This window comes from Ammospiza nelsoni, chromosome 16 (genome assembly GCF_027579445.1).
Source record: "Ammospiza nelsoni isolate bAmmNel1 chromosome 16, bAmmNel1.pri, whole genome shotgun sequence".
In the NCBI taxonomy this organism is placed as follows: domain Eukaryota; kingdom Metazoa; phylum Chordata; class Aves; order Passeriformes; family Passerellidae; genus Ammospiza; species Ammospiza nelsoni.
The window spans coordinates 3,882,369-3,907,924 of record NC_080648.1 but is presented as its reverse complement, the minus strand read 5'-3'; the positions used below and the strand labels follow the sequence as shown (position 1 = coordinate 3,907,924).

Here is a 25,556-nt window from a genome sequence, read left to right as displayed (position 1 = left end):
CCGTTCGGAGGAGGCGTGGCCTGTCTGCCGTGACGTCACCGTGCCGCGGGGTGCGCAGCAGGTGCGGGCGGCGGCGCGAGACGCGCAGGGCGCAGGTACCGGGGCTCCGTGAGGGGCCGGGGGGCCCGGGCCGGGCTCGGCTCGGCTCGGCTCGGCTCGGCTCGGCTCCGCTCCGCTCCGGGCGGGTGAGAGCTGCGGCGGGTGGGGGGAGCGGGGCCGCGCAGGACTGAGGAGGACGAGGAGAAGGAGGTTGAGGAGCATGGGGAGGATGAGGAGGAAGGTTCCCCGGGAGTGAAGGGCCGGACCCGTCCCGTCCCTCGCAGCCCGCGGTGCGTGCCCGCCCTGCGCCCAGCGCTGCGGAGGGGTCGCGGCAGGAGCGGCCCCGTGAACTCCCCCAGCCCGGGGGTGCCGCCCTGCCTGGCAGCGCCGGCCGTGCGGGTTTGGTCCGAGAGCTGCCCCCGACAGCTCCAGGCCGGCCCGGGGAGCGGGGCTGCGGCTCCCAGCGCTGCCCTGTCCGCAGGGAACGCGGCGCTGCCCGGCTGAGGCCGGGCGTGACCCAGGGCGGGTGGGCGCGGGTGGGACTGATGCTCAGGTTTATTTAGTGTACAGCGAGAGGCATGGCAGCACTCGGAGTGAAAATAATAGTGCTGCATCGTGTCTTTAAAGCCGGTATGGTTGTCCTGGATTTATGTTTTCTGTTGCTATAGCTGAGGACACCTCATTTGGATAATTAAATGTCACGGTGAAATAGGAGAATGAGAGAAGGAGAGGACTCGTGTCCTGTCCCTGCCGCATGGATGTGCCACCCCCTCTGACGGCAGCGGGCAGCCCCTCTCTGTCCAGGCCAGTGCCAGCATCTGTCCCACCCATCCCAGCCTCATGTTTAGCTTTATCTGAAAGGAAAAAAAGAGTTGCTTTTTGCTTTTGATGCCCCTACTACGAGACGTGTGTGAACAACCTGGTTGTAAATAGGGTAAGTCTGGGTAAGGTAGTGAGTGTGGGTGAGTTATAATGACTGTGCTGAGCAGCTGCCTTCTCCTTGTGCTGTGTAAATACAGGGATAGGATACAAGGTGTGGGAAGTGCTGCTGTGCTAGCAATGGGGTATTTCTCATCAGCTGCTTAAATAATAAGTGACTCTTCCTAGAAATTTTTGATGATGATAATAATAACATTACTATATCAGGTAGACTGAGGAGGAGGCTGAAAACACTGAGACTTTGTAAATTTTTCTGATTGCATTTCAGTGCTTTTTGGGGACAGTCAGGGATTAATGTGCATGTTAGATAATAATCTCCCACTGCGCAGAAGAGTGGTTTTACCAAGCACAGGAACTTGTACACCACAAAGTCTGCTCCCCTCTTCCCCCTTATTCACATGCTCTAAAGGCCATCTTTGTTAAATACTGATTTGTCATTCCCTGAAGGGTGTGAGAGCTGTAACTGATAATCTGCAGAGGCTGGTGGCTGTCCTTGCAGCAGAGGTCGAAGAGGAGCCTGTCCTGTAAAGGAGTGGCTGTGACATGGGTGGGGGCTCTGTGTGCCTGAGCAGACCCTGTGAGGCCCTGCCCTGGTGCCAGTCAGAGCAGAGAGCTCTGCTGTTCTGCTGCCCTGTGTCCCCCAGGGCCCTGCTACATTTAAAATTGGCAGTGGTTTGCTGCTCAGAAAGCCAGAGGTGTTCAGTGAGTATAAGCAGAGATGTTCCTGCTCGTAGCATTGCACTGGGATGATGGAGAAGAAGTACCTGCAGGGCTTTGTGTGCCCTAAACAGAGGAGCTGCCTGTTCTCAGATACTCCTGTGCAGGATCAGATTAATATGTTACCTGATTTGGTTTTTTTTCTACAAGGGGAGAGCAAGTTTGTGTAACTCTGGATGTTCAAGAAACAGGTCAGCATTTCTCCTGTCCCATTTGTGATCTCTCTGTGGCACAGCTGGGAGCTTGTCAGGGCTCCCTGAAAACTCCTTGTGGGCACTGGAGCCTTGAATGGGCAGGTTCACTCATTCTCTGCTGTCAGTATTGACATTTTCTACTCTCTGGGTTGTATATCCTGCCTTTCTCAACTTCCTGCTGCTGACCTCAAAGCCACTGGCTCAATGAGTAAAAAATAGCACCGTCATTTCTGGGAATAGGGGAAGATAGGAAGGACCAGAGTCATTGAGGCAGGCTGTGGTATTGCCAGGCCTGGCATCCTGCCTGCCTTCCCACAGGCAGCCTGAGAGCCTCTGAGCCTGCCCAGCCCAGCGTGGGAGAGCCTGCCTTCCTCCTGCTGAAATCCTGCCCTCACAGCCCTGCTGAGGGACCCTCACTCTGTGTCCTGGGAGCTCTTCCCAGCTTGTGTGGAATTGCCATCACACCCTGCCCTGGGAGGGAGCAGTGCTCCAGTGCCTACCCACAGCTGGCTGGCATTGCAGAAGCTCCTGTTGGATTCCTCATGCTGAACAAAAGCTGCTCTTTCTATCACTTAAATATCAGAGAGAGATTTCCACGCTAGGATTATCATGTATTCTTGGTATTATTTGGTCTTACCAGCTGTTTAGGGCAGTCCCTTGATGTGTGGAAGTTTTTCAGCCCCTGACAAGGTAAGGCAAAGCTTTCTTGGTTTGGTGACCACTGGGAGGATCTGGGAGTGGCCCCATGACAAGCAGACATTAAAGAGGATTTTTGCATATGCCCTACAGGCAAAGTAAAGCATCCTGTTAGAGCCACATGAAAGATATGGAAAAGCAGAAAAATGAGAAAACACAGAAGGGGGGTGGAGAAATCTCAGTTTCATTCCATTTTCCAGCCTATCATGGAAATCTCTTTCTGAGTAATGAGATCTCAGCTGTAGAAAATGCCTGTATTTCTGTCTGCACACAGCAACATAGCTGTGCCTTGGGAGCTGTGTGTGCTTCTGCTTGAGGTGCTGGAAGATCATCCTGCTCTGAGTGGTGTCTCCCACTTAATCCACCAGTGTTTCAGAGCTGGGGGAGTTTTCCTTAAAGACTGCTGCTGTTCCACAGCTGGAATGCTGCCAGAACTGAATAAAATACAAATGTATTATCTGAATAACATACAAATGTATTATCTGTGCTTACTAATTTTCTTGCCAGTCAAACTGCTTCATGCTCTCACTTAGACCAACAAAGCTGCTTGCTTTAATTGTTATTTGCAGGTCTAGTTTTACCTGACAATCAGATGTTTTAATTGAGTTTTTTTGTTGTTTTGGTATTTGTTGCACCTTAAAACAGTCAGTATGCCACTTTAACAGCAAATTATAGTCGTGTCTTTCTGGAATTATCTAAGGCAACACATTATACGAAGACTTGAACGAGAGCAGTGCATGCCAAAGCATTCAGAACCTGAAATCAAGATCTTGGTGCTTCTTTCTGAAATTATTTCAGTAAAGGACTTTGCTCTTTGGTGTGTTTTGCCCCAGGCACTGCTGTACCTGGGCACAGTCTCACCTCGTGTGTCAGCAATAAGTACCATGGCTGACACCACCTGAGGGGCTGTGAAATGATGCTTTCCATCTTTGTAATTGTTAGTTCCTGGTGTTAAATATATTTCAACTAAAGGTTTTCTAAAGCCTTTCATCAGATGTCTGAAAAATTGTACAATTTCCCCCATAAAGTTGCAGTTCATGTAGTAACAGTAGCAGGGCATTGGGTTTGGGTTTTTTCCACTATTGCTTTATTGTAGGAATTATGTCAGCTTCATACTTTCCTTCTGCCATGCAGAACATGTAGGTAGACAGTGGGCAGGCAGTGGGTGATGGGTGGTGTTTCTGAAGAGGTTTGTGTGTTGGTAACAATTGATGAGCCATTGAAATTTGTCTGAAGAAGGAAAATCCTGGTGTGCAGTCCTGTGTGGGTGTGAGGGTGCATTGGTGAGAGCTCTGTGGAGATCTGTGACTGTGAAGCTGCACAAGAGATGTTGCCTCTGAGGAAAAAACTGTCAGCATGACAGCCCTTTAGCACTGATCAAGTCCTGGTTGCTGAAACCAAAATCACCTGGAATTGTGCATATCCATCATGGTTTTGCCCAGAAGGCAGAGCAGACAGTGGAACAGGGGAGCTGGGATGGTTTGTAGAGACACCAGTGTCAGCTCAAACATCATCTGCACTTTCCATTTTCACACATGGGCAGACTTCAGATCTCAGGAGGGCTTGGAGGACACCAGGAGGAGGGAACGCCTGGCTCAGGAAGGTTGATGCTTGTTCATCCAAACCACTGCTCACTGCACAGAGCTGCCTTGTCTGGTGGCCTCAGCCACAGGAGCAGCAGCAGTTGTTTTGTGCAGGAGATGCCTGACAGACACTCAGCTGAACATGAGGAAATGCCCCTTTTCCCAAGGAGTGTGAGTGTCCTGGAGTCCAGGACACCTCTTAAGGAAATGGGCTTGAACACAGGAGTGGGGTTTAGCTTTTTCCTTTTACAGAACAAAGCTGGGCTTTTTGCTTTTGCCTAGACCTGCCTTTGGGAAATTAAAGCAGTTTCAAACAGCTTTTGTCAGAAAAGGTGGGGGCAGTTCTTGTTCCCCCTCATCTATTAGTCTGGGTTGATGGAGCTACCTGGTGGAGTGGGAGGGCAAACCAGGGAGGAAGCTTTTCCTGGAAACAAACTGAGCAAGAATGGAATCTCTTTCAATTTATCCTTAACATACCTTTCATACAATCAGTAAATGGAGCTGACAAATAAGCTGGTAAGAGGGAAACACTGGAGCCAGTGCCATTTAAAAGCCACTTGTTCTCTTTTTCATTTGGATACTGTTCATATGAAATGTAATTTAAATGCTAGGCTGGTTGCCAGGAGCTGGATTGTTGATGTTAAATGTACTTTCCATTAGAGCTCTGTATTGGAAAACTGCTTCCTAGTGCTGCAGGCATTGAAAGGGGTGGGTTACATCAGGGTGCCCCAGTTGTCCTTCTCAGGGTCTGGCCTCTCACCCTGCCCTCTACCTGCATCTCTGCAAAGACCAGCTGAATCAATGCCTGCCATACCCAGAACGTGATTCCTCCTGACCACAGCAGCACAAGGTTCAGTGCTTGTTCTGCTGTCCTAAAAACAAGCAACTTCTCACCTTTCAATTCCAGAAATCTGCTAATTGCTTTTGGGTCGTTGTGGGGGATTTTCTTCTATGTTCCAGACTGCTCATTTTCTTTGGTTTGTTTGTTTAATTTACTAATCCCCCATTTGTTTTCCTAGGGCTGTTTCTTACACTGTTCCCTATGCAAGAGAAGACATTTCACCCTGTTTCAGCACCCTGGTTAGATTGCCCTCTCACCCCTATGCACAGTTCTTTATTTAATGGATTTGCCTGCACTGGAGATTGCATTTGAAGGCTCTGACTTGCAGGCAGCTGTCCATAGGGACTGGTATTTCTTTCAGGTGGATTAGTAGCTGTGAACACCTGCTGTGTAATAATGCAGATGGTTTTATGCGTGCTCTCCTCAGTTTTGCCAAGGTAACAAGGTGCCAACAGGTAGAAGCAGATTCCTACTGCTCTCCCATCATTTGGTCAGTAATTATGGTGACCATAATTAGTCTGACCTCCAGAGATGTTTGGGAGCACCAGCCTTGTACGTGGCCTTTGGAGAAGGGAAGAGTGAAACTGGGTCATCTTGGCAGGCTCTTTCCTTGTGCTAACAGAAAAGTGTTCTTCCAACATGTTTTCCCTTCTTCACTTCATTCTTGGTTGTTTTCATGCATCATGGTACCCTCTGACCAAAAGTCCTCCCTGTCCAGGCCCCCAGGCTGTGCCATAGGGCTGCACTTATGGAGTGACACATCCAACAGCCATCTAAATGAGGCTTCCTGTTCCTTTGTTCCTAGTTTTAGAGGTGGATGGTGAGACTCCCCAGGCTGAAGCTGAGGCTGTTCCCAGGAGGAGGCTGTGCTGTCCCTGGGTGAGCAGTGGGGTGAGCTGTGCGTGTGCAGTGCCAGGCTCTGGGGAGCTGTTCCCTCTTGGAAGGATCTCGCAGCTGCAGTGACGTTCAGTGCAACTTGAGCTCTGTTTTTAGCTTGATGGATGGCAGGAGCTGCCCTGGGAGTGGGCTGAGAAAGGGGTGGGAAGCAGAAGACAGCTGTGCAGAAAGTCTGCCTCCTCTCCCTAGACAAATTGTGACACTAAAAGGCACAGTGATGGCTGGAAAGAACAATCAAGGAGTGTTGCAGGCTGTGGTGAAGCAGTCTTCAGCTCAGGAGAGATGCCTGAAAAAAGAACAAGATAATAAATTCATGAGTGTGCTGGAAGAGGAGGATCAGGAGCAATGAGTGACTAGTTCTGCAGCAGCTGCCTTGGTTTGCTGGCCTTGTACAAGGCAGTAAGTGTGAAGCAATCAGAAGTTTTTTCAAAGCCTAATGGTGAAATTTGTTTCTCTAAGGATTGGTTGCCAAAATAGACAAGCTAAGTATATATCTGTGTGTAGTGAATGCAAAGCATTATAGTTTTGTGCTTGCACCTTTTGCTAAGCCTTAGCCAGAGGCAGGTTCCAGCTGCAGAGGGACTGATATTCTCCCATAGGATGGTGGTTCTTGCCTGTTGGTACCTCTGTGTGTACATGCACATCTGGGGTCATGTGCATTTTCTATACAACACCACACTTCAGTGACTTCTGCTTTGCAGACCTTTTGCAGCCTTCTGGCTGGGGTATGGTAAGCAGCTTGTTTAAAAATGAAACCCTGCTGTTGGGGTAGGGGAAATAATGTTTACTTAGTGTGGAACAAAGGAGTTTGAATACAACTTAAGGAAACAATGATGTACCAATGAACTTGCCCCTTAGCAAAGGGACTGATGCTGTGGGGAGGAGGAATAGGCACGTGGTTTGCCTTTCTCTTCAGATGGATTAGCAATTTCTCTGTTGTTAAGCAGCAGCAGACAGGGCAAATGCTTAGTGACAGTCAAGGAAGTGTCTTTGTTTGCAAGGAAATCTCTTTGTGAGGCTGGGCAGGGACATTGAGCTCTGTAGTGGCTCTTCCTGCTGGACCTCCTGCAGTGCATGGAAAGCAAACGGCTTTGCTGATGGTTGGCTTCTTTCTTCTGAGCTTTGTCTCTGAGAGTACTCACCAGGAAAGCCACAGATACCAGATCTGATGCAACCTCACAGGGGCTGGTCCTGGTTGAAGCTCACACAGAATTACTGGTTGGGGTAAGAACCACAGCAAAGCTTGGTGATACATTTAACTAAGAGCTCAGGTATGTCTCTGAAAAGTATCTGCTTCATGATTCAAAGCCCTGCCATGCAAACACATACCCATGTGAGTAAATAGTACTGGGAAGTGTGTAAAGCCTGTATGAGGTCATGAGACTGAAGAAAATCTCAGTGTTGTCACACAGCTCAAAAAGGGCACGCAGGGATTTGTGTACGTGCAGCAATGACTGGCACTGAAACTGGGGGACAGGCAAAGATTCTTTCTGAGACCTGAGGTTCCACAGCAGCCTCCTGGGTTTGCTGAATGCCTTGAGGAACTCTTCACAAGTTTCCTCACTCATCACAGACAAATCCCCAGTGGCTGCTGGAAGTGTCCATGCTGGACACTCTATTTTATCTCTTGCCTAATCTCAGTTATGTTACTTTACCCTCAGTTGTGGAATATGCTCTTGTTAATCTCCATCTTTTCCTCTTTTCTGTTGTTCTGCTGTCTCTGCCCAGGCATCTGTACAGCTGTAGGTTCTGGCCAGTTTTCCCCTCAGAACCTCTCCCATATCAGCAGATGGAATCTCAGTTACTGCCGCCACTCCAAGCCTGCCTTCTCTTCAAAAACTGTTTTGACATGGCTAACACAGAGCTGGTAAACAAAGAACACGAGTAGTTCTTTCTTGTTCCCTGTGCTGCCACTTCCCTGTTTGCTCAAGCACTGGATTTTTAACTCCTCCTGACCATTTCACAGACATTTCTGCAGAGCTGCTGATATGAAGGTTTTTTTGTTCATCCCCCTGTCTGTGGGTTTTAACCAGGCTCTTTTCCTACCACGCTCTTTCAGAGGTTTCTGAGCTGTACCAGGTGCACCTGATCCCCACTGAGCCCTTTCTGCAGAGCTGCTTTGGTACCTGGGTGGTTCCACTGACTCCCAAGGGATTCTGGCATGTTCCTGTGCTGGATGCTTGCACAGAGGCCAGGCAGGCTCCCTGCCTGGAGTGAATGGCCAGTCCTGATGGACAAGGGTGGCCCCCAGCAGTGCCAGCATGAGTCCCTCTGGTAGGGGAGCAGTGGAATGGCTGGGTTTGTTATTTGCTGACTGAATTTGAGTTCACAGCCGGCTGAAGAATCACAGCATCTGTTAAACCTTGCTTCAGCACTAAAAGACCAGTGATATTGAATGTAGATAAATGAGTTCATGCATCTGAAGGGACAGAAGGGAAGACTGGCCTTCCCTGGAAAGGGTGGGCTGAGATGACCATCCTCTTGGGCAGAAGGACTTTGAAAAACTGAAGCAATCCAGGTGCATCTGCTGGAGCTGGACAGTGCTCATCAAAGCAAGCTAAGCCCAGGGATTTCTTAAGGTTTATGAACAAAACATGGTCTGTTGTTTGCTGCCTTTGAATGCCTTGTGTTATGTGTATATAAAAACACATGTATTTGTACCTAGGGTGTGAAATTACACCCTTGAACAGAGAGGGGGGACATGGATGGAGAGGTTGTTCCCTGCCCAAGGAGCAGAAAATGGCCTGGGGCTCTTTGATTTGGACCAGGGCATTCCCACATGCCTGCTCCCTGGTTTGGTGCATCCCTGAATTCAGGAGGGTGACCTGATGGGCAGGAGGCAGTTTTCCACAAGATACAGCAGCTGTACATTGGGGCAGGGAGGCTGAGCAAAGCAGGGCCTTCACAGGGCTGGCTGGGCCATATCTGGGCACCAAATGGTTCCTCTGCAACATGCAGTGGTCTGTGGGTATGCACACACACTTGCTCTGGCCTTGTTCTTCACTGGAAACTTGCTTTTGGATGTTATTTTGGGATAATTTTCTGGGTTAGATGAGCATTAGTGGCCTGGTACGTCCCAGTTCTCTAATTGATTGCATTGAAGTGAGTTGTAGGGCTTGCTGCCTGCCTTTCCCTGCCTCCCTGAAGGAAGAATTTCCTTGCTGGAGACTTGGTGGGGGTGTTGCATTGCAGTGCAGTGGTTAAAGAGCCTTGAGTTAAGTGTATGTTGTGCTTGTCAGTTTTAAAGTAAGCAGTTAAGTGGTCTGGCTGGCCTAGTAGTGGGGGGAAAAAACAACTATAAATAAAATTCGTGTAATCCTTGGCATTTGGTTAAGCAGTTAAAACTCTTGAGAAACCCATTAAAAGACATCATCTGCAGGGTATAGCACTGCCTTAGCAGTTAGCTGGGACAATTTCTTTGTGAAGGGAAGAGGAGGGACAGACTCCAGTGACCAGTGACAGGACCCAGGGAAGGGCTGGAGCTGTGTCAGGGCAGGGTTAGGTTGGATTTCAGGACAAGGTTCTTCCCCCAGAGGGTGCTGGGGGCACTGAACAGGGAATGGTCACAGCCCCCAGGCTGCCAGAGCTCCAGGAGCTCTTGGACAATGCTCCCAGGCACAGGGGGGGATTGTTGGGGTGTCTGTGCAGAACCAGGGATTGAACTGGATGGTCCTTGTCCAACTCAGCATGTGTGTGGTCCTGTGACTGTGCTTGGCACACCAAGAGGAGCTCTAGGATGAATTCAGGTGAGTGACAGCCGCAGCCTGTGAGCCTCAAGGGCTCCTCGGTGTCCTGCAGGGCGGGCTGGCAGCTCTTGGAGCAGCCCCTGGATCGCAGGGATCAGCCGGGCCGTGTGCTCGGTGCGGGGCCGTGTGCTCGGTGCGGGGCCGTGTGCTCGGTGCGGGGCCGGGTGCTCGGTGCCGGGTGCTCGGTGCCGGGTGCTCGGTGCCGGGTGCTCGGTGCCACTTGGCAGCGTCGTGCTGGCGACCTTCGGGCAGGAGCAGCGTGTAAAAACAAGGGAGCGCCTTGGGATCCGGGCTTGGGGAGCGGCAGCCTGCTCTCCGGGGCCATCGAACAGGGGTTGGAAACACACCCACAGCGGGCTGTAAACACACAGGGCTGTAAATAAACAAACAGTGGGCTGTAAGCACACAGCTCGCTCCGCTGCAGGGGCTGCGGTACCCGAGCACAGCCCCCGGGCTGCCCCCGCCCGGCCCCTGCCCCGCTGGGCTCCGCTCGCCGCGCCGAGGCGGTTCGGAGCTTTCTGAGCTGTGCCAGGTACACCTGATCCCCACTCAGCCCTTTCTGCAGAGCTGCTTTGGTACCTGGGTGGTTCCACTGGATCCCAAGGGATTCTGGCGTGTCCCCATGCTGGGTGCCTGCACAGAGGCCAGGCAGGCTCCCTGCTTGGCTACCGAAGGGAGTGATGGCCAGTCCTGATGGACAAGGGTGGCCTCCGGCAGTCCCAGCATGAATCCCCTTGGTAGGGGAGCAGTGGGATGGCTGAGTTTGTTATTTGCTGACTGAATTTGAGTTCGGGTGGAATCCTTTTGGGCTGCCTTAGCCTGCTGCCCATCCCCGAGAGTGGGAGCACAATGCTGAGCAGTCAGCCCAGCCCGGCTTCGTGCCCATCCCAATGCCATCCACAGGGGATCCTGCTGGCCAGCCTCTCCTACTGCAGCCTGCAGCAGCCTGGCTGAGACAGATTGTGCTGCTGGTATTTCTCCCTGTGGGGTGTGGGAGGAGGTGTGCAGCAAAGGGGAACTGGTGTTCTGTCTGCACCCTGTAATAGGGGAAGGAAATAGCAGGGTTCAGCTGCCTCAGCCAGAAAGGTTCCTGAATTTGTGGGATATTAACATACTCTTCTGTTCCTCAGACAGGAGCCTAATGTAAGAAATGGTTTGCTTAGTCATGCTACTTAGAGGTTCATTAAAATTGCAGTATTGTGACAGTCTTGTCTTCTGATGGCTGTGCCATGAGTAATACATGACATGGGTTTTATGAGCATCATCTCTCTGGGGTCTTTAATGTTGCTTTTTGAATGAGGCTGAGCCCAAGGTCCTAATTTTTTGTGGCTGCTTAATGATTTGGTTGTGTATGGCTGGAAGACTGCACAACGTGCTGGGGCACAGTGGCATCAGGAAATTATCCACATACAACCTTGTTCCAGAGTGGTCTGCAGGCCTCAACAATTACCAGAAGTGTAATGGATATTTGTGTTCACTCCTTCTCCTGTCAAAGCTATCAAATATGCCTGGAACAGGCTGCATTTTTCTATTGTTTTCCTTTCCAATATTGACAGAAACAGGAAATAATCACTTCTGAGTCTCTCTTAAAAGTGTTTTACTTGTGAGTGGAAGCAGAGGGTTTTGTTTTGCTGCTGCAAGACTTAGGCCTTAGGGTGAATAGCTGATGCATGGCTGGAAAGCAGCATTTTACTCCTGCTCAGCTAAACTTATGTCACTTAGAGAAATCACTTCAACTCCCTCCCTGCCCCTGTGATAGGGTTAAAAATCAATTCACTGCTTGACCAGGTATTTTGAAGTCTGTTTCTCACACAACATAGGGCCCTTGGAGAGCAGTGTGAAAAGGAACTCACATGGTCATGGATGAACAGACAAAATCAAACCATGTCCTGTTTGTTTCCCTCTTTTGCAGGCCAGACTGTGCATCCCACATGAGCTACGATAATCCTCCGCCCTACCCCGGCCCGGGCCCCACTGCCCCGTACCCACCCTATGCCCAGCAGCCAGGGGCCCCCCCTGGCCCCTACCCTGGCTACCCCCCCGGGCCCTACCAGCCAGGCCAGCCGGGCTACCAAGGATATCCCCAGTATGGATGGCAGAACGCTCCTCCACCGCCAGGACCAGTGTACGCAGATGGGCCGAAAAACACAGGTATGGCTGAGCAGCACCACCTCAGGGACACACTGACCTTGAAGTAAAGTGTTCACCTGGCCCTGCTGGCCTTGGAGGGGGTGGGGACTTGTTGGAAGTGGCCATTTTGTTTGCAGCTTGTTTTCCTGCCTTATTTTGCTGTAGTGTCTCTCACAGTTCTCTCTCTGGTTGTTGGAGAATACTGCTGAGCATCCTCACTGCTGGTTCCTCAAGGGAATCCTTATGCTTAGGTTGTTGCACAGCCTTTAGATTTGCCACAGCTCTCATTCCACCTGTCTCTTGGTTGATAAGTTTCAGCCAAAGGCTGCACAGTTAAAGGTTATCATATTCAAATGTACAATTCCTGCTGAATTAATGGGCCTAGGTTTTCTTGAGCTCATCTGTCCAAGTCATCTGCTCATTCCTGGGCATTTTGGTTTTTCCTGAAGTTATTACCATTCTGTAGAAAAACCCTGATTTCTGGGGAGGGAGGACGGTGCACCTTCCCCTGGCAGCTGGCTGGTCCATCTGTGTGCTGTGTCCCCACAATGTGGCACATCGGTATGCCCTGGCACCCACTGCTCTCCTGGGGCTTGCTGCAGGCTCACATTGCCAGAGCAGAGGCAGAGAAGATGATTAAAGGACCAGAGCTTCTCCCCACAGAAAGGAGGAAAAGCTCTGGTCCTTTAATCCTTTAATCCCACCTGAGAGAGGTGGCACTGTTCAGTGGGTTTGAACAGTCTGGTGGGGGTCTATCAGGAGGGCCTAAATTTAAGCAGTAAACAATTAGTGTGAGTGAAAAAGAAACTGAATTGAGGTCAAATCATGAGTTCAACTTCCTCTGTAACAGAGCAAGAGCCCTGCCTTTGAGGAGGAGGAGGAGGCAGCAGCATGGTGATCTTCCCACCACTTCGCCATATGGACTCAAAGTGTAATCAGGGTTTTCCCTGGGGTTTTGGGGTGGCTGAGAGATGTTTCTTAGTACTGGGCAGGGGACAACTCCCTGTCTCCCATGTTGAACATCTTTGGTTGGTGCCAGTGTTGCTTTTTTGCTGTAGCCACACCAAGGGATGTGCTGGCAGGGGCTGAGGGGACACAGGGGCTGTGGTTTTTACACAGTTCTGCTGCCTTGGAAGCTTGAAGGATCTCATATCAAACTGGGTCAGGGAACTGATGACACTGAATGTCCTCTGCTCTGCTCACAAACCTGTGAACCAGCACAAAGAAATTGGAGGGGACAGGCAGTGAAGTGTTTGAGTGTCATTCACTGAGAATCCAGGCTTGTTCTGCAGGAGGTTTGGTTTTGTTAAGCCTAAGCTAGCACAACTTCAGCTCTGCAGAAGCAGCACTCTAACCCATAAATCAAAAACCTTCTGGTAAGTCTTGTCCTTGAGCTGCCTTCCTGCAGCTACAAGTGGTCTCTGAACCCACCTTGGGAGCCTCTGATTTGCTCTGCTTTTGCAGAAGTAGATGTAAAAAAGTGATAGAATTACAGAATGGTTTGAGTTGGAAGAGACTTAAAGATCAGCCTGTCCCAACCCCCTGCCGTGGCAGAGACACCTTCCACTATCCCAGTTTGCTCCAAGCCCCATCCAGCCTGGCCTTGGACAATTCCAGGGATGGGGCAGCCACAGCTTCTCTGGGCACCCACTGCCAGGGCCTCCCCACCATCAAAGGGAAGAATTTCTTCCCAATATGCATCTAACCCTGTCTCCAAGTCCTCCCCAGGGCTGCCTTCCATCCATGCTCCACCCAGCCTGTGTTTTAGGATTGCCCCTACCCAGGTGAACTTCATGAGGTTCACGTGCCCCTACCTCTCTAGCCTGTCCAGGTCCCTCTGGATGGCACATATTTATTTTAAACACTTTTATTATGTCTGCAAAGTGAAGTCAGGGCTATAACTTTGCATTTGTCTGCAAAAGTTTTGTTTTTCTTCATTCTCCTTCTGTTAAACACCTTTCCCCCCCACCCCTTGCTCCTTTTTGGCAAGTCTGTCAAACTGGAACCTGATCTTTGTGCTCTGACACTGTAAAAGAGCTTTCAAAGGAGCTTTGTTTAAGATCCCCAAGAGTGTCTAGTTTAGAGTGGAGTCTCTAAAAAGCTAATTTTTTATAAATCTGTTACACTAGTGCCATGTATCTGTTGGTGTGGCTGAACTCCTAATATAAAAAATTGACATCTAAATTTAATCAAGGCATTGCAGTCAGCCTGGCTGGTCCAGTGTGATTTCATGTGCCCTGTCAGTTCCTGTGGTGTTTCCAGACAATTATCTGGAAGAGCTGCTGCATGGATGCTTTCCTTTCAGAGCGGATGTTTTGCTCTCCTACATGACTTTGCTTAATCTAATGAATCAAGCTACTCCAGGTAGTGCATTAGTATTTCTGAGCAAATGTGTGTCCACAGTGAAAATTAGGAAATTTGCTATACTTTAAATTCTGTGCTGTCCATAATTTTACTGTGTGGGCAGACTGCAAAGTGTAGAGCACAGCCAATGTGCTAATGCTAATGTGTGGAAGTAATTATGTATCATATTTTGGTCTTGAGTGGATCACACAGATGGATATAATTACTGTTGAGCTCTCAAAATCTGATGGTAAAGTAGCATTTTATGGTGATGGTGTTGTTTCATCTTAATTTGTAGCCTCAGGAGTAGCAATGGACATAGGCTGTCCACCTGGCCCTTGGAGAAGTCAAAAATCCTCACATGCCTCACTCTGTGTATTAAAGCTGCATCTGAGGTGTAACAGGGAAGCAGCTTAACCTGAGTGCTGCTGAGGGTAGGAAGGAGAAAGTTCTTGCTGTTCAGTGAGCAGTGACTCTGCAACAAATGGCTGAGAAAGGGGTGTCACCACCTTTTCAATATGCCACTGGATAGGGGGACAAACGTAAAGGCCTGTTGGAGGAAGCTGCAGTCCAGAGCAGCTCTGAAAAAGCAACACATGTGTTCCCCTCTGGACTGTCTGTGCAGGATTAGCCAACCACAAGGATGTCTGGGCTGCAGAAATCAGCTTGTGGTTTGTGTTAAGACAGTGGTGTGGCCATATGACTGCCATGTGCCACCCCCATAGGTCACTGTGGCACAGGGACACTGAGCTGATCCCAGTGATCCTTGGCCCCTTCTCCCAGAGGGGATGGAGTACAAGCTTGCACCTCCTCAGAGTCACCCCAGCTACCTCAGGGTGTGAAAGGCCTCAAAGCAAATGGTTTTACTCCATGTGAAGGAGCAGCAAGCTGGAGACTCACTAGTGACTGGCTGAGGTGACACAGAAGCCCTAATGGATTTGTTTTTGGATAAATGGCTTTTAGGCTTCACCAGGTTACTGATACCAAAGCCTCCAAAGAAACCCCAGGTCTCACACCTTGCTAGGGCTGGTGTCTCGGGGTCTCTGCTGCTCAGAGTGACCCTGAGATGTGTTAGAAAGTCTCTTTTCCCAGCCTGGCACTCAGAGAAGGAGTCAGGGCTCTTCAGTTCTCAGTCTCAAGGTTGTTTATTGTATCTTATCTATAAAATTCTTTCTCCTGTCCAGCCCAGGTCTGCTCAGCAGGTCAGACAGAGGCACTCTGCCTGCCCCAGGGTAGTGTTATCTTTTTATACTAAAAACTCCATGTACAATATTTACAATCACTTCCCAATACCTATCCCCTATGTTAGACAGTGAGCTTCTACTCTAAACCAATCTAAAAGGGTCAACATCACCCAGAAGATGGAGGCCAAGAAGAAGAAGACGAAAGGCTGGAACATGCCCAGATTTCTCCATCTTGCCCCCTGAACCCCCATTCTAAAACCCCCAAAAAAATCTATTTTTCACCCTGTGATAACTTCACTATCATTCTACTTAAACTGTTGTGGCTTGTAATCCTTCATATAAGGTTGGCAATTGTTTTTTCCAAGGGCTGAATCAAAGGGTCTTGGGCTCTGTGCCAAGGGCTCTGAGCCCCCTGGGCAGGGGCTGGAACCATCCAGGGCAGCCAGAGGAATTTCCTGGGTTCCCACAGGCTGGCAACTGCCTTGGCTGTTGTTGATTAGAAATAAACAGCTTGCCCTTTGCCTTTAGAGATGGTGATGTGTATGCTGGGCCTGAGGGACATTACTCTTAAGGGTGTGTGATTCAGCTCCCTAGCTCTGGGAATTCACCTGCTGATCCCTGTCTGCAGCTTTCTGCTGCAAGGGCTGAGGGCTGGCTCCATGTCTGTCCACACAAAGTCCATGTAGAGTTCCTGGGACAGGGCAGATGTGCCACACAGTGCCTGCCCCAGAGCAAAGCTGGGGAACACACAGCTTTAGCAATGTGGTTCCTGTGTGCAGCATTGTGTAGGCAGCAGGTTCTTCTTTACAGCAGGGCCTTGCTTAAGAGGAAGAAAATACCTCATTTCAGAAGATATTTCCCCACTAGTATTTTCATAATTTGCTATCAGCTGGCGTGAGGAAACCACTGTAACTGCTGACTGCTCAGCTGGTCCTTTCTTGTCTGTGTAAATTAGAGGTGAAATGTAATGCAGCTGATAAAGGTATGCTTTAAAAAGAAGTGGAATGAGCCAAAGTACAAAGTGACATACTAATTCTAAAAGCAGAAGCTGATGCTAGCAATTTGAGCAGTTTTATTTCTCCCTCCCCCCTCCACGTTGATACATGCCAACGTAATGGATGGGGTTATTCCATGCTGTGCCAAAGGGAACCAGGCTCTGTCAGCAGGCACTGAAGGCAAACAGAGCTCAGGATTGTGTCTGAGCCATTGTACACACAGGGTGGAAATCTTATTTCTGGAAGTTGATTACCTGTAGCAAAGCTGGCTGTGATAAGAGTCACAGTCACAGTGATGCTGTCTGCCTCCTAATGTGTGCCCAGCTGCAAGATAAGCAGGTCACCTAGATACAGGCACTGAAAATCCCTGCATGGGTTTTCCTCTTTACCTGTGTGGAAAGGAGGGGATTGGAGTCATTCTGGTAAGGCTCTCCAGTGCCTTTCAGTGGTTACCCCATTGCTTCCACACCAGGTGGAGCTGAGCCTTCCCCAGCAGGAGTTAATTTGGACACAGCCTTTCTCTGTCTGTCTGTTGATCCTTTCTTAGTCTGTCAGATCACTTACTTTAACTGTTCCTGTACCTTCAGGAGCTGCATCTCCAGCTGCTGGAGTCCTGCCAAAAATAAAATTTAATCTTACTTGGCAGTTGTCCTCTTATCTGCTTCTCATTCTTCAGTGTGGTTTAAACCCCAGTGTTCTCTGCTCCAGGACTGCTGTATCATCCCTCCCTCTGTCCCTGGCTGCACAAACAGCAGGGGCTGCTGGCTGGCAAACAGTGCAGTCCTGGGGCTGCTGTCTCAGCTCACCTTCACTGCTTCTCACCCCCAAAGAGGGAGTAATCTGATCAAAACCTGATGCAAAGAAAACTATTCCCAATTCAGGTCCAGTATCTGAAATCAAGCTTCAGACAAACTGGTCTCAGGAGGCCAAGGCTGGCTCCAGTGTGGGCTGATTTAAATGAGGCTGCTGTTCCAGTCCTTGTCAGCTGGCACCAGGCTGGGTGAGGAGCAAATTGTGCCCAGCCTTTCCCAGCAGTGCACAGACTGTGGGGCTGCACAGGGAGGATCTCACTGGGGCATGTTCCCTTTTGCTTTAAAATGGGCTTTGTCCCAGAGCACAACTGCAGGACCTTTGTAAGATGAAATTTGTGCTGTGCAAATCCCTCCAAGCCAGGTCTTGTTTAACTCTAGGGCTGATGCTGATTTTCAGTGTGAGCACTGACACAGGCTGAGGATTGTGCTGGTTTTAGCCCTGCAGCTGACTAAGTTTAAAACACCTTGCCTTAACAGTAAATTAAGATTTTACTGATTTTAAAAAATGTCAGAGGAAGTTCTCAAAATCTGTAGTTTTGGGAGATGTCTCTCATCTGTTGTAGTCTAGAAGCAGGCTGAAAATCTGAACCTCTGAATTATTGTACATTTTAGCCGAGGGAAAGTCTGTTTCTCATATGACATGTCTCATATGTCTCCTGTGCACTTTCTAACCTGTGTGCTGGGGTTTTTGTGCTTTGGAGAGCTGGCTGATGCCTGCTGACATCCTGCCCAGACCTGAGTTCTCTACAGAAGGTGTGCTGACTCCTGTGAGGACTGCTTGTGCCTTTCAGAGAGGTTGAACCCCTCCCAGACACATTGATACACCAAAAATGCTGATTAGTATCACTGCCATTATCTCCAAGATCTCTTAATGCCATCCCTGTGTGTTCAGGTGAGGAAACAAAACCTTTTCCAGCCCTGAGCTCAGCTGCAGGAAAATCTTCTGCCTGGTTTCTGCTGAGCCCCAGCCTGAGCCTGGCTCCCAGGCTGGTGTGAGAGGGGAACAGCTCTGCCCTGGGCAGTGTTGGCTCTGCAGAGTGCTGGCTTGGCTGCCTGCACAGAGATTTCCCTGAAATGTGTGGCCTGCTCAGCTTCCTGAAAGCTGGAACAGCTCTCTGGGGTGAATGTCAGAGCTGCTCAGCCTTACAGGAACACAAAGGCAGGAATTTTCCAAACCTGCTGAACCCAGGCATGAGGCCATGGAAGAGGAGAGGTCTGATACCTGGTCAGAGTAGGTGTAGATCAGTTGTTTCTGAAATCTGGGCTGGGTCAGCAGTGTCTGTCTGGTGGCAGAGGGGATTTGCAGGTGGAACTGCCTGTACTCTGTGGTGTTTTCATTTCCTGACACACTTGCTTTCTGATCAGGTGGCCCTGGCAGCAGCCATTTGTGTTTGGAGTTGGGAAACTTGTTCTGAGCATTTTGCAGCTTTGGAAGATTTTTTTTTCTTGGAAGTGGGCTATTGAATTTCCCTCTGGCTCTGGTATCTGTTTCAGGAGTGGACTGAGGTATTTCCTGAAACCTGAGTGTGGTGTTGGTAGAGACTGCACACAGGGAAAGCCTCTGCGCAGGAGGGAGTTGGGGGACTGGGAAATAACAGGCCTGAGGCTGTTAGGCATGAGCAGAGACCCTCAGAGAGGAGAAAGAACAATTAAAGTCCTTCCTTGCCAAGAGAGTGAGATCTCATCTGTGCCTAGGCTGAGCCCTGGGGGCCTCATGCAGAGAGCAGCTTGGTGGCAGCTCAAATAAAGTTTAGTCCCTGATCCCCAGTCTTGAAATCTCTTCTTCTGCACTTGCTGCCTGTGAGGGGTTTATTCCAGGAGAAGTGGGAGGCCATGGCTGGGTGGTCCTTCCTCCTGCAGCTCTGGGTCTGCACCTCCAAGAGGGGCTCAGGGACGTTTGATTTCCTGTTACTGTCACTTCTGCACCCCTTGGACACACTTGTGCTGAATTTCCCTTCTTTGGCCTCCAGCCTGAACAGAAAAGCTTTCCAAGGGCCTGGGTGAGAATGGTTTGGAGGTAAAAGCAGATGCACAGGCTGACCTGACTGAGCAATCTGCTGCAGACAGCACAAAATCATTCAAAGGGGTGGTGAGTGAGATTTCTTGCTTGCTGAAGAGAAAACAAAGCTCTTGGTGCAGAAGTGGCTTGTGATAAAACCCACTTAATTGACAAGAGGGAAGAGGCTTATGGGTCCCTTCTCTGCTGTGCTCTCCCTCCCAGATGAGACTCTGGCATTAATACTCCTGCTCTGGCCAGCTGTTCCCATGGCAAACAGCCACTCTGATAGCACGGGGAGGATTCTGGGGCTGCAGAAGCAGTGATTGATAAATTAAACACTGCTCCTTCCTCTCTGTGCCCCATAGCCAGGAATGCAGATGAGGGGTCTGTGCTGGCACACAGCTGGGCCCAAGGAGAGGAAACTTCAGGGCTCTGGGATTTGAGCCCTCCCTTCAGAGGGTGCTGGGCTGTGCCCTCCCCCTGCTGCTGCCCAGGCACTGAGCCTGCTCCTTGTGCCTGTCTGTGCCTGGGTGTCATTCCTGCCATACCTGAGACACCCAGGCCTGGCCCTGGGGTGTGCAGGACTCCTGGGGGAGCTTGTGGAGCTCAGGGGCTCTCCCAAGGCATCATTACCACCCCCAGGTGATGTCTGAGTGTGGATCCTGGGAGAGGATGGGCTGATCTGCCATCAAAGCCCTTCTACTGCAATCCTTGTGGAGCCAGTGCAGCACTGCAGTGAGGGGCATTGCAGTCTTAAGGTCACAGTTTTAGCTGATGCCAAACTGGGTGAAAAGCACAGCTCATTCCTTCATGGAGCTAATGATTAACGTATCAATTAGGTGTGAGAAGAAACAAAATGTATATGCTCAAGATAAAGCAGACTGTACATGAAATAAGAAGGTATTGTGGTATTTGTTTTAAAAACAAAGTGGGAGTTATTTGCACTGGTTTGTGCAGGCCACTGCTGTGTGATTACAGGGGCTGATACCATTTGCAGGGCAAGCATGATTCATGGTGCTCTACACTCTTTAAGGCTGATTAGGAGCTAGGAGGGTCTCTCAGTTTGTACCTTCTCCCATCCTGTTCTAGGAAAATCAATGAAACCATCAAAAATGGAGCCTAGAACTGAGTGCTGTCTAATGCCTCCAACAGAAATCACATTTGTTTCTCTTCTTTTTGAGACCACCAGGCTTCTGTCCATAGTGACAAGGACCCTTTGTGCTCTAGGAGGTGGTTGGAGGTCCCAGCCTTGGCCAGAAGAGAGGCAAAAGGAGCTGGTGAGGTCCCCAGTAAGGCTCACCATAGAAAACTGGGTGGCTTCAGCTTGGAGGCACTCAGACACTGAGGAATCTGACAAAAACCACAATTCCCTTCATTTGGAGATTTTGGATTGGGTTTGGAGGGTTTGGGGGGTTGACACTGTGTTTGTACAGCATGGGCTGGGAGGAGTGGGTGAGGCTGCTCCCACGTGCCCTTGATGTCCCCAGGTACTTGTGTCACTGTGTTAGTGCCCTAAGCCAATGGCCAGGTGTCCAGAAGGAGCAGATTGGTGTGGGGTGTCTCCAGGCTGGTGAGAGTGCATCCAGCCTGTCTTTGAGCTGCTTCTCAGCTTGCATGCTTTGGTGGCTGTAGCTGAACAGCTGCCCACCCCTCAGCTCCTCTCCTGTCCTCTGCCAGCCCCACACCCAGGTCAGAAAAGCTGTTTAATGCTCAGTATCTGTGCTTAAAACCTCTCTGGCAATTTGTGTGGTGACAGCAACAAAGCTGCAGCTCCTGAAGCATTGATGTGGCTTCAAAGGAAGCTTCACAAACTGTGAGGAGGGGTGGCTCTCTGTCCCCAGAGCATTGCTCAGATGCTCTCCAGGTGTGAAAGTTTCCAGTGTTGATGGTGTGCACACACAGACTGCAGCAGTGCCAGGGCTCCCCTTGAGACTTGCTCTGCTTGGAGAGGAGCTCTGCAGGGGAAGGCAGCAGCCTCTCAAATGTGTATTTCAGGTGGTGTCTTTGGGGCATTCATTGAACCTGGAAGGTGAGTGGGTTTGTTGAAGTACCACAGCTGCCTGCCCATGGGGGAAAAGCACAGCTTTTTTCAGAGGGTTTTTACATAAAAGTGCTTTTGCCACAATGTGCTGCTGGTTCAAATGGCTTCCAGCTTTTATCAGAAGAAAGAAGAGGGAACAAACATGAGCACTGTTTCACTGTTTCTAACAGAAAGGCTCCCCCCAAACCCATGGTGAGTCCTGGAAAGGCCTTGACATGCTGTCCCTTGGCCTGTCCTGGTCCTGCCCCAGCTGTGCCTGTCCTTTGTCCAGCTCTGGGCAAAGCCATGGCAGCAGTGCCAGGGGCTGGCAGGGGCAGGGACAGGGGTGATGCCCATGGGCACTGTGACCCCCTTTGCAGAGGGGCAGCATCCAGCATGATCCAGCTGAGGCGTGGCTCCCTCTGCACAGGCTGGGGAAAGCCATTCCCTTCAATATTTCAGCACGTGTTTCATAACAGCACTTTGGACATGCCTTGGATGTGCTTTGTTGGCTGTCACTGTCACTTGGCTGTACCTTAAAACATCTCATGGATTAATCATAAATCAGGCAAACACTCCCTGCAGTCCTGGACAGATTTTAACTGGCAAGGGGCAGCCTCCTACTGCCACGTGGATCTGGATGTCTCAGGGCACTGGGGCCCTCAGTTTGGGGATGGCAATGCTCTGGCAGCAGCAATCCAGCTCCCCATGGCTCAGAGGTGGCACAGCTTGACCCTGGTTGGAAGCCAGGGCTGTCAGGGCTCCAGCACAGGGATGTCACCATCTTACACAGGGCATTTGGTGTGTGTTTTGTCTCCACTGATTGTAACAGCACCTTCTAGAGCAAACAAGCACACCAAAGAACTGCTTGTTTAGAGCTCCTGGATCCACAAGGTGAATAAAGCCCAGACCAAGCCCCTGGGTCACCTGTCCATGGAGAACAGGCAGTGGGCAGAGCTGCTGTGTAAGGTCAGGGCTCCAAGCCTCCATGTTCTCTTTGCAAGTGTTCCAGGCTTGGCTTTGAGTGCAGGGAGGAGGGAGGGGCCTGACCAAAGTCCTGCCTGCCATGTGACAGATTCCCTTTGGGATAGGATGGATGGCTCTGTGGTCCAACCTTGAGGGGGATGGAGGAGGCAGCCACGGTGCCAGGCTCACAAGCCATGGACCTTGTTCTGCACTCCTGTGAGTGGGGCAGGGGCTGGCCCTGGCACTGCCCTGCCCTGCATGGGGGGCAGGAGTTGTGCAGGCTCCCCCTGGCAGCAGCACACGGAGCCAGGCTTCCATCGGCTCCTGCTGTGCCCCTGCTGGGAGGTGCCAGCCAGGGCTCTGCAGGTGGGCAGGGACAGCAGCTCCGGAGGGAGGAGAGTGCTGGCACGTCCCCTGCTCCAGCACAGCCTGTCCCAGCGCTGCCACCTCCTCCTGGGGCTGAAGGGAGGAGGGTTCCTCCATCCTGACATTCTGGAGCAAGGGCTGCAGGCGCTGTGACAGTGGCCAGAGGGAGAGGGGACAGCAGAGCTGTGCAGGGGTTCCCCTGGGGCTGGGCTGTGCCTGGGCAGAGGATGCCTCTTCTCTTTATTTCCCTTATGAGAGGGGATCTGATGAGGCTCAGGCACAGGCTGTGCCCAAGCACAGACATTTGGGGGGTGCTGGATTCCCCCTCTGTGCCTCACTTGGTGGTGCCAGGGTTGTGGCATTGTGTAAGCTGGAGCACATCATGCTCTGCCCATGGCTCCGCAGAGCTCGGGAAGGGTTTCCTGGGCACACAGCAACCCATGGGAGAGCCAGGCTGGTGCCATGAGCTGTGTCCTGCCTCCAGCACTGTGTCCCCAGCACCAGCTGCCTGCCTGGCTTGGACTCCTGTGTGAGGGCACATTTCCCACACAGAGCACAGCAATGAGAGCCAGGAAAGCTGCCAGGAAGGACAGTCCCCTGCCTGCCCTCAGAATGATGCAGTTCTGGGTGTGACAGCCTGGGCTCAGCGAGGAGGAACCAAAGATAAACTGCTCCCTTGTCTTGATGGGCCTCAGGAACTGGCACAAAGAGCAAGCAGCACCTGGCCTCAAGTAGGAGACCCTGCCTGGAGAGCTCCACCCTAACCTGGGGCTCCCTCCTGTGTGCAGTGAATCCCAGCTGGCAGGGGGCAGTGAATCCCAGGAGCCTCTGGGCAGAGATGGTTTCTGTTCATGAGGTGACACTTGGAGCGTTTGTGCACCTGCCCCTTGGCCAGGGGGTGTCACTGCACTGCCACCTCCTTGCCTGTGCCTCGGGTGCTGAGCTGACAGAGCTGGGAGTCCCCTCACATGCAGGAGGGACACAGGGCTGGAACAAGGACTGGTCCCTGTCAAGAGGAGTCCCTGCCCTGTCATCCTGGGGCAGAGGCAGCTCTGTGTGTGGTAGGGCTGGAGTAGTGCTGGGCACCAGCTCCTCCTCCGAGGGTGCTGAGCAGCGCCAGTCTGAGCGGACAGACAGACAGGCTGCAGACAGACGTGCCTGCAGCTGGGGCAGCTGGCACCTCCCGCAGAGCTGCCCCGGGGGCCGGGCCACACCCGGTTCTGTCCCTGTGTGTGTCGTGGTGCCGCTCCGTGTCTCACAGCCTCTGTCCCTGCAGTGTACGTCGTGGAGGAGCGGCGGAGGGACGACACGGGCGAGAGCGCCTGCCTGACGGCGTGCTGGACCGCGCTCTGCTGCTGCTGCCTGTGGGACATGCTGACCTGAGCCCTGCCGCCCCGCCGCTCACCGAGTGCTATGCAGGCTCCCCACTCCTGTCCCGACTTCTTTCTGTTACTGTAATCAACGCTCTGCTTTGCACAGCCAAGAGTTCCCGTCTGTCCGTCCTAGCGCCTTGTCGGGGTGGGGGGTGCACTCCTTTATTTTAGTAAAGGAAAAAAAAAACCCTTTTTAACATTTCTAAGACTTTTGTTGTGACTTTGAAGAATGTGCTAATGGTGTATTTCAGCCAAGGGCATTCTGATGAAATGTATATTTACCAGTTGAGATTTTCCTAGCCCTAGAGACGAAGACGTACGCAATAATTAAAGCCAACAGTTGATTTTTCTTCACTAGGCCCCGGTGTTTCAGTGAGTCTGTCTGCAGGGTGGGCATCCCTCTGGTGCTGTGTATGGTCTCCTGTGGGCACTCTGTGGGTGGGAGTCCTTGGTCTGGCACCTGCAAGCCCCTCATCCCACACAGGGCAGCACAGTCAGGTTTTTATCCTTATGTTTTCCCTTCTGGAGCCAGGGCCGTCTCCAGCAGCTCCTGGGAGAAGGACAGGCTGGGCTGCTGTGTGTGTGCCACAGGCCTGGTCCCAATCTGTGATCCATCATCCCACACTGCAGAGCAGAGGCTTGCAGGAGGTAAATTAATGGGTAAGAAGAGAAAAGCCATGGATTAATCTAGTGCTGAGGATTTAGAGGATTCCATGGCACGCCTGGCCAGAAAAGGATACAAAGCTTTTGTCTGCAGAAAAGTGGGGACAACCTGCTGGTGGTTCTGTGGGGTGCTGCTCCCCCAGCCTTGGGAGCAGAGCCCCCCTGGTCTCCTGGCACACACCAGCTCTGGGTGGCACTGCCTGGAGATCACCCAGGGGTCTCAGCCTGACTGCAAAGGACATTGCACTCGCTGTCCCTTGGCTGAGCAGCCTGGGGGAGCTCTGGGCTCAGCAGTGCACTTTGGGGCTCTGGCCTGGGGCAAGCTCATCTGTTTGGGGTTGACGAGAGTCCCTTGCAATTCCCTGTCCCCAGGAGCCTTCTTCTGGGGGCTGCCCCTCTGCAGCCATAAACTCAGGTCTGTGGCCTGGTTCTGAGAGGCTCCTGCCCTGGGAATGAGCACTGTCACCTTCCCTGTCACCTCTGTGGCAGCTGTCAGCAATCAGGAGTGGAGTCCCTGGGTCACCGTCCGTGGTGGGGGAAGGTGGGGCAGCCAAGGGCCAGCCCAGAGTGTGAGAGCACCCGTGTGCCTATGGGGTGACAGCACGGGGGGCGGCAGCGGGACCTGGAACCTCCGCGATCCCGGGCAGCGGGACCTGGAACCTCCGGGATCCCGGGCAGCGGGACCTGGAACCTCCGGGATCCCGGGCAACGGGACCTGGAACCTCCGGGATCCCGGGAGCCTCCGGGCGGCGCTGGGAGAGCGGCGAGGGCCGGGAACCTGCGCTCCCCACAACGGCCACACGGTGGCGTTGTCCGGCCGCGCAGCGCGGTCCTACGGAGCGGGAATGGAGCGGGAATGGGAAATGGAGCGGGAATGAGGGAATAGAGCGGGAATGGGAAATGGAGCGGGAATGAGGGAATGGAGCGGGAATGGGAAATGGAGCGGGAATGAGGGAATAGAGCGGGAATGGGAAATGGAGCGGGAATGGGAAATGGAGTGGGAATGAGGGAATGGAGCGGGAATGAGGGAATGGAGCGGGAATGGAGAGGGAA

General features: G+C 51.5%; 1 protein-coding gene across 3 annotated transcripts; it reads left to right on the top strand.

The window, feature by feature from the left end:
- CYSTM1 (cysteine rich transmembrane module containing 1) lies at nt 1–24,197 on the top strand. Of its 3 annotated transcripts, none has more exons than XM_059483527.1 (3): nt 1–95; nt 11,565–11,803; nt 23,744–24,197. In XM_059483527.1, exons 2-3 carry the CDS (start codon nt 11,584–11,586, stop codon nt 23,848–23,850), a joined length of 327 nt encoding a protein of 108 aa, XP_059339510.1. In that variant the 5' UTR covers nt 1–95; nt 11,565–11,583; the 3' UTR covers nt 23,851–24,197. The 3 variants fall into 3 exon arrangements, with proteins under 3 accessions (XP_059339510.1, XP_059339511.1, XP_059339509.1); XM_059483528.1 differs by having other exon boundaries at nt 71–185; XM_059483526.1 differs by lacking the exon at nt 1–95 and adding an exon at nt 951–973.
- Nucleotides 24,198–25,556: the final 1,359 nt, after the last annotated feature.

Excerpts from the sequence above, each read along its gene's own strand:
- CYSTM1 (XM_059483527.1), top strand. The coding sequence starts at position 11,584 with ATGAGCTACGATAATCCTCCGCCCTACCCCGGCCCGGGCCCCACTGCC. Across the intron at positions 11,804-23,743 it reads AGATGGGCCGAAAAACACAG|TGTACGTCGTGGAGGAGCGG; the intron begins GTATGGCTGAGC and ends CTGTCCCTGCAG.